The 8508-nt window shown below is 41.1% G+C and overlaps 1 protein-coding gene across 1 annotated transcript; it reads left to right on the top strand.

The window, feature by feature from the left end:
• Positions 1-1250: 1250 nt before the first annotated feature.
• LOC131444366 (G-protein coupled receptor 135) lies at positions 1251-7781 on the top strand. The gene is made up of 3 exons (XM_058614605.1): positions 1251-1515; positions 3337-3615; positions 5731-7781. Exons 2-3 carry the CDS (start codon positions 3509-3511, stop codon positions 7070-7072), a joined length of 1449 nt encoding a protein of 482 aa, XP_058470588.1. The 5' UTR covers positions 1251-1515; positions 3337-3508; the 3' UTR covers positions 7073-7781.
• The last annotated feature ends 727 nt before the right edge of the window (positions 7782-8508 follow it).

Here is an 8508-nt window from a genome sequence, read left to right as displayed (position 1 = left end):
GGCCGGCACTGCTGTAATATGTTATATATGAGGAGAAGGTGGATTTTCTTTAGCTCAACTTTCATCCAACAAGTCGTAACTCAATACACGTGAATCCCCTCTTTTATGTTATGTTATGTTAGCGTGCATACTGACGCATGCTCAATCACAGCTCGTAACAGGTTTACGTGACATCTCCCCCTTGTAATCTAGAGTTTCATACAGTATCAAACAAAACAACTGTATCTAAGAAACACTCAGAAAATACCTTTTGTATGAAAACATATTTTCCATATTCTTCCTTTTAAGAAACCCATGTATCAAATAAGCATAATTTCTCTCTATTTATCAATATTATTATTTTCAAATGTACAGTTTAAGTAATACAAATGAACAAGCAAACAAACATTCTGCTCAGACCTTTCTCTTTTCCTTTCCTTTTAACATAACTAATGTGGGACTCATAATAATGTGGGCAATATAACCGGACACCCCCATCCAAAAAAAATAATAATTGATTTTTTTTTTTTACAGTTATTTGCTCTTGGGGTCCCTGGTTGTCACGGGGCCCTAAGCAGCCGCTTAGTTTGCTTATGCAAAACACAAACATAACAGCATTGGTAATTATCAAAATCATTGTTTATGTTTCTGTAATGGTTAATACATCAGTATGTAGAAGCTCTTTAACTGAAATTATATATTTTTTTAAATAAAATATAACTATTATTGGGATCCATGAATTTTCAAATGTATGTATATATTCTTTGTCAATGTTTGTATGAGTTTAAAATATATCTATATATCTGACTTTTAGGAGGAACACACAATATTGTATTGTATCCTCGGTTCTCAGCTGTGGGGCACCCTCAAGTGGTACTTGGGACATCATAACTACTTACTCATAACTGTTTGTTATGCTGAAATGTATTATGGAATTATTGATCAATGACATGGGTTAAAACTGTAGGTTTAATCATTAATTGTTATTAATCCTTTTTTCATGTACCCCCAGAGTCCAGTGGTCCAATTGATATATTGCTTATTCATTTTGTCAATATTAATGCAAAAGTATTCTGAATATATAGGTCTGTGGTGAAACCTGATACACTTTTGATCGGGTCATTGTCCAAACACCTATCATTTCATAGGGACATTGATGCAAAATTCTTTCACCCGTCGCCATGGCAACTGCATTAAACGTCAGACGAAAACCGTGAGCTCATTCACGCGGAGGGCGTGGTTTGTGAGAGCGATTGTCGGCATGTTGGAGGAGGACGGGCAGAAAATACACTGTGTGGCCCACAAACAGCTGTGGCCACTGATGGAGAGACCGAGAAACGCTATCAAGACGAGTTTTTTTGCTAGTTTGTTTTCGTTTTGTGTTCCTCTCTCTCTCTCTCTCTCTCTCTCTCTCTCTCACACACACTCACTCTCTTCTGGCGGTGTTGACCACAGCTGAGGAACCAGCGATGGATTCTTCTCCCACAGGCCTGAACCCATACACAGCTGTACAGCTGCGACATGACTGATGAGGAGGTGGGAATAACAACAATACGGCTGGTGTTGTGTGTTCACGGGCTGATGTGTCTCTGAGACGGAGCGAGTGTGTGTGTGTGTGTGTCTCACTTCATGTGTTAACACTAAGGGAGGAAATAATAACATTATTTTAACAACATTGTATTATTTTTAAATGCTTGTTGAAAGTATTTCTATGATTTTCAACACATCAGAACATTGTTATCATCATCAAGATTTTAGTAAACAATATTCAATGTACAAATGACTAGGAATTAGGCCATATGATACTGTGGTGCAATATCATTATCCAGTATTGGCATTGGTCTGATACTGGCAAAAATCACAAGGTTAGATTTTAGAAAAAAAAAAAAAATAAATAATTATAAATATCTCGAAATGCAATTTAAAATTAATATGCAAATACTCTACTTGGTGTAAAACAGAGGTGTCAAACTCTTTGTTTTCATTTTCAGCCATGGCTTCACCCACTTCACTTTGAATGAAACAGGGTAGGGAATGAAAAATCCAGGACACTGCCTGTAGTTCGCAATGACTGGTCAATGTTTCTCTAGGGCAGGTATCAAGCGAACAAGCAAATATTGTGATTTGGCAGAGGGAAAAACTAACTGATGCGTGTGCACAAGAGCATAGAACAGAAATGGATAGAATGTGCCCTATATACCATACTACCATCTCTGTGCTTTGGCAGATCGGCAACGATCCTTCACGATATAATATCGTAACATCGCCCACCCCTAACGTGGGTATTGAAACTCCCATTTTGAAGCATCAATATTTGCTATTGCTTATTGAGGGTTCGCAAACAAATGTTCACACACGTTTGTCCACTCATACATGCCATACTTTGTCTATTTCCTCTAAATGGCAAAATCATTTACAAAATGTACATCATTTTCTATAGAAAAGACGATTGAATGAGATATCAAATCCTTAGGATTAGATGTTTGCTGCTTCTACTACTTCTATATCTTGATATATGATCAAGTGAGAAGTAGCAACTGAGAAGCCCACTGATACTTTCACTTTTTATGTAAAGTCTGTGTTACCTTTCTGTCCATTCATTCATTTCACATCCTGGACAGGTCGCCAGTCCATTACAGGGCCAACATTTTCACAAACAATTCACTCTAGAGTCCAGTGAACTTAATCTGCATGTTTTTGGACTGTGGGAGGAAGCCAGACAATCTGTACAAAACCCACACTCACGCAAGGAGAAAATGCAAACTCCACACAGAAAGGCCCACGGTTTAATTGAGTAAGGCAACAGTGCTTGCCACAAATCCACCGTGTGTCGGAACTTGGAGCTGCAAGCATTTCCCTCCTTCCTCCGTACATCACCTCATTAACACCTTTAGTGAAGAGGCACAGTTATTGTCAGAGTCTGATATTAAGAGAATGATGTCACTTAGTAAACACTCTAGATCAGCGTTACCCAAACGTTTCCTATGGGGACCCATGTTTTTAAAACTGCAAGCTGTTGTGACCCAAATCAATAGCAAGTGTGTGCATGATTTTGTAAGTCATTTACAGCCATATCTGTAACACCCAATGCCATTTTGAACTGGTAAATGGATCATTTCAAAGATATTTTATGCAGATTATATAAAACACATACACATGAAGCTTCACTAAAAGGTTGGTAAATTTCTGCAAATTCTGTTGGGGACCCCAAAGAGTCCTGACCCAGTGTTTGTGAACCACTGGTCTAGATCAGTGAAAGCTGACACAGTATAGAGCTATTTAACACAGGTGATTTGAACTAAAACATTTCACTGACTGCAGTTTGAACACAGACTTGACCTTTCTTTGTCTTTTCAGTTTTTTCTCTAGATGAATATGGAGATCATTAAAAAAGTCAACTACACTAGGATGCAGGGGAGGAGACGCCAATCAGCAGAATCCAGGAAACCCAAAGTGACAGACCATAGACTGATTGGATGTGTGTAAGAGAAGGGATGAATTGTTGTCGTGTTGTTTTTGCACATCATCTATGGATTCATCTGCCAGCACAGCCCTGTGGGGCAGCAACTACTCAGCCCACACCTCCAGGCCAAGCTTCACCAACCAGCTAGGCACCTCTTCACCTGTTGTGCCGAGGTAATTCACTCTGTCCATGCACCTTCCATCCCACTGTCTTTGCTCTGCACTGAATTGTAAGTGGCATTTGCATGAGGGGCTCCAGGCTCAAGTTATGATTCATTGAACCTCGCTGAAAAAATTGCAGATGGGGTGATGGGGCAGGTGCTCACTGACACCTCCACTATTCATAAATCATTCCCCACAGCTACACCAACCTATGACTCAAATATATTTTTCAAATTGCCAAACTAGCTTGAGTTACACTTAATTAAATTCAATTCAATTCATTTTTATTTGTATAAAGACACAAACTAGGGAGAGAGAGAACAAGATTAATGACATATAATAAAATCATATTCATACCCTAAGTGTGAGAGAGTGAGTGCACCACAGGAAAATCCCCTAGCAGTCTAGGTCTCTAGCAGCATAACTAAGAGATGGTCCAGGTTTCCCTGAGCCAGCTTCAACTATAAGCTTTAAGGAAAGGTTTAAGTCTAACTTTAAATACAGAGAGAGGCTCCTGAACTGTCATTGGAAGCTGGTTCCACAGGAGAGGAGCCTGGTAACTGAAGGCTCTGCCTCCCATTCTGCTCTTACAGACTCTGGGAACCACAAGTAAACCAGTATTTTGTGACCTAAGTGGTCTGTTAGGGTGATATGGTAAAACTAGGTCTTTCAGGTATGAAGGGGCCTGACCATTAAGTGCTTTGTACGTGAGGAGGAGGATTTTAAATTGAATTCTAAACTGTACGGGGAGCCAGTGTAGAGAAGCTAACACTGGAGTTATATGGTCTCTCTTTCTAGTTCCTGTCAGAACTCGTGCTGCAGCATTTTGAATTAACTGAAGGGTTCTAACAGACTTGTTGGAACATCCTGATAATAAGGAGTTACAGTAATCTAATCTTGACGTAACAAAAGCATGAACTAGTTTTTTGGCGTCCTGGAAGGACAGAATGTTTCTAATGTTCCGCAGGTGGAAGAAGGCTGTTCTGGAAATTAGTTTTATGTGTGAATCAAATGACATTTCCTGGTCAAAAATAACTCCAAGGTTCCTCACAGTTTCACAAGAAACATAATTTTCTGAATCACTGTGTGCATTTTTCCTTTCACCCCAACCGGTCGAGGCAGATGACTGAACAAAAAAAAACACCAGGTCGCAGGTACTAACCTCTAATGGAAAAAACAAACAAAAACCCCCCCAAAAAAGTACAGTAGAGCCAAGTAGTGCTAGAACTGTATAATGGAAAAGTGTTGTATCAGCAAACTCCCCAACAATCACAACCACTGTTGAGAAAAGAGAATTGTGAAGATAAATTGAAACAAAAACCTGTGCGGCGTTAGGTACGTACCTCAGGAACATGCATTCCTGTCAAAACATGCTTGAGAATGTTTAAATTGAAATAAAGAATGATTTAATTTGTTAATGACAATGTTACTTAGAAAAAAATGTAACACCTAATGACATATGAATGAAACAGATGTAACTGACTCATGGAAACGGGCATCAGTAGCTGTATATACATACAAATTTCTTCATTGCAAAAAGATTTGTTCCAGTTGAATTTCAAATTCCAACATTTACATGGACACAAAATTAAAATTATCCGATTGTGGTGTACATATATGCATCAAGCGTTCAGCCAGAATGTGTAGTGTTGTCTAATTCTCCAGAAGAAGAAGCAGAAGAAGAACCTTCACTTTGGTTTCTATAGAAAACAAATGCTGCAATGTGTTTGCTCGTCCCCTTCCCTGTCCATTTATTTTGTGTCTGTGGAAATACAGCAGTAACACATTTGAAATACCTTTGTGTGGATCAGAAGTGATAGCACCAATCCAGTATGTCATGATGAGATCGACTGTTTATATGAACACATACCAGCCAACTCATTTGGAATGAAATTTGTTTTGGATTTACATGTTTACATCATCTGAAGACTGTGTGTGTGTGTGTATTGAGTTCAAAGCTTGGATTTACACACCTGTTCTTTGATTGCATGATTTATAAACTGCATAACAATTTGCCATCATAAAAAAAATCTACTGATATGCTGTACATGAAATACTGTTGGTAAGTGTGAGAACATATTTGATCTCTGCAATGATTAAACCATCTCATCTCTTCTGGCTCTTTAGGGTTGTTTCCATAGTGACCAGCCTGGTGACCTCAACCACCGAGGCTACAGTGGGAACTACAGGAAACCTATCGGCCTTTAGAGATGAAAGAGGGATTGAGCTTGGTCAAACCCATCAGGCATCGACGCCAGCTCTGGTGAGCACTGCAGAGAGTAACTCTGCCCTGCAGGGCATCACAGTGGCAGCCCAGGCTCTGGTGCTCCTCTCCATCTTCCTCCTCTCCAGCCTCGGTAATTCCGCAGTTGTCATTGTCATCATCAAACACAGGCAGCTTCGCACAGTGACCAATGCTTTCATTATGTCACTGTCGCTGTCGGACTTCCTCACAGCTGTCCTGTGCCTGCCCTTCTCCTTTGTCATGCTCTTCAGCAAGGACGGCATCTGGATGTTTGGGGATCATTTCTGTGTGGCCAATGGCTTTTTCAATACCTGCTTCGGGATCATCTCCACCCTGACAATGACTTTGATCTCCTTTGATAGGTATTACGCCATAGTTCGACAGCCACAGGCTAAAATAGGGCGTCAGAAAGCCACTCAGTTGTTGATAGCTGTCTGGTTGACTGCAGTCATTTTCTCTATACCTTGGTATCTGCTGCTTCGGACACCAACAGAAATCCATAAGCGAGGGTTCTACCATTGTATGTATGTGTTCCACTCTGGGACGTCACGCATGGGGACGGTGTATAGCATCTGCATGATTGTTATCTGTTATTTACTGCCCTTCTCCCTCATGTGCTTTTGTCATTATAACATCTGTAAGACAGTGCGGCTCTCAGAGATCCGAGTCAGGCCGGTGACCACATACGCATACTTACTGCGATTTTACAGTGAAATGCGAACGGCCACCACAGTTCTTATCATGATTGTTTTTATTATATTTTGTTGGGGGCCATATTGTTTAATGGGGTTGGTTACAGCAATGGGAAACTACACGTTTAACCCTGCAATGGATACAGTGGCCATCTGGCTCGCCTGGGCAAATGGAGCCATCAATCCCCTGATCTACGCTCTGAGGAACCCCAACATATCCATGTTACTGGGCCGGAGCAGAGAGGAGGGTTATCGGACAAGAAATATCGCTGCGTACCTCTCAAGCCAAACCCAGAACCGTGAGATCCGACTTAATCAGGCAGAGAGAATAAGGGACCGTTACGTGAGCCGTGTAGGGATTAATAACAACAGCCGCCTCTCCAGTTCTAGCCCTGGAAAAGGAGGAGAGGTGGCAATGTGGGCCTGTAAAAACCCTGCTGTGTTCTTTTGCAGGGACGCCCAGTCTGACACTGCAACGCTACCCAACTCTGTCAGCACTCAGAAGATGAAGACTGCTGACACCAGCCTGTGACATTCCTTTGGAAACTCCAGATTCATCAGATCACAGAATGTCAAAAAAAGGGTTTATGATATTAATAACAATTTGACCAGAAACAAACATCATCTTATCTTCAGGAGTTAGCTGTAGGCAACTGGACTTGCTTGAGTTAAGCCTGAAGACATTTCACCTCTGATCCAAGAGGCTTCTTGATTTCTGAATAACTGGTGGAAAAAACAGGTGAAACTCAGGGCTGTCCTCACAAAAACCAGTCTAGGGGAATCCACTTATGTTTTTTATTGTATTGACATTTAATTCCCAAGGAAACAGCATTGGAGGAGCCCTATTTTTTTTAGAAGCGCTATTTTTTGAAACCAGATTCTAGAGTGGGAAAATCTGGGTGGGGGACTGAATTTAACCTCCTGGAGGGAGGTGGCACAGACACTAGGGAAGACAACAGAGTCCTGACAAGTCTCGGGTGGCTGAACTGTGAGCTGCTCGAATGTGTGGCTCTGTGCAGCTCATTAGCACAAGCATGAAAATACAAATATTGAAAACCCCTGAACCTTTTATTTTTTGTGCATTCTCTTTTGATCTGGACAGCACAACCCCTCTAATGACTTAAAAACGTAATAAAAGTTACAAGGACATAACTTAATAAAAGGCGCTACTTTATTGACTTTTGGTTCTTTATGTCACGGCCGTAACGCACTCAAACACAGTGTGGACCCAAATACACAAGGCGGAGGCAGAGATCTCAGTTTAAACAAAAAGGAGTTTATTTTAACAAAGCAAAGGCTTACTCAAGGTCAAGTTATAAATCCAAAACAGGGTCAGACGAGAGTGAGCCAGGCACAGGGAACAAGATGAAGCAGACGTGGTAATCCAAAAGGGAAACGTGAGGTGCAGGACGAGGAGACACACAAGACACACTGGCACGAGACAAATGGAGGAGGGCGTATTTAAGGAGCATGAACTCCACGAGACTAGACAAGACAGATGAAGTGCAGATAGCAAAACAGAAAAACCCTTCACCAAAATAAAACCAGGAGTACACAAACTAAACTAACTGACTCAAACTTAACACATGACACTTTATGAAGCTGCTGCATTATGTTGCCTCCTCTACTGGCTTGTTCTGACCAATCACATGCTTTGATGACATTAATTGACAGTTCACACAAATAGGTTGATTGACCGATATTTGTATTTGTAACAACATATTTGCAATTAAAAAAAAGTCAATCGAGGAGGCCTCCCCACCGACTGCATCCTGCCACGGAAGAAGGTCTTCAGGTTGTCCCACACCACCATCGCTGCCCGAGAAGCCCTTGGGCCTCTGACTCGCTGTACATCCAGGAGAGCCCTCCTGTCGCTATCTTCATCTCTATCTTCATCATGTAGCATTGTTCTCGTTGACATGGTCACACTAACGTTCTTACTCGCTGGACAGCTCTTCCTCTACTAGT

Source organism: Solea solea, chromosome 18, assembly GCF_958295425.1.
Source record: "Solea solea chromosome 18, fSolSol10.1, whole genome shotgun sequence".
Classification (NCBI taxonomy): Eukaryota; Metazoa; Chordata; class Actinopteri; order Pleuronectiformes; family Soleidae; genus Solea; species Solea solea.
This window is presented reverse-complemented; position numbering and strand designations above follow the sequence as displayed.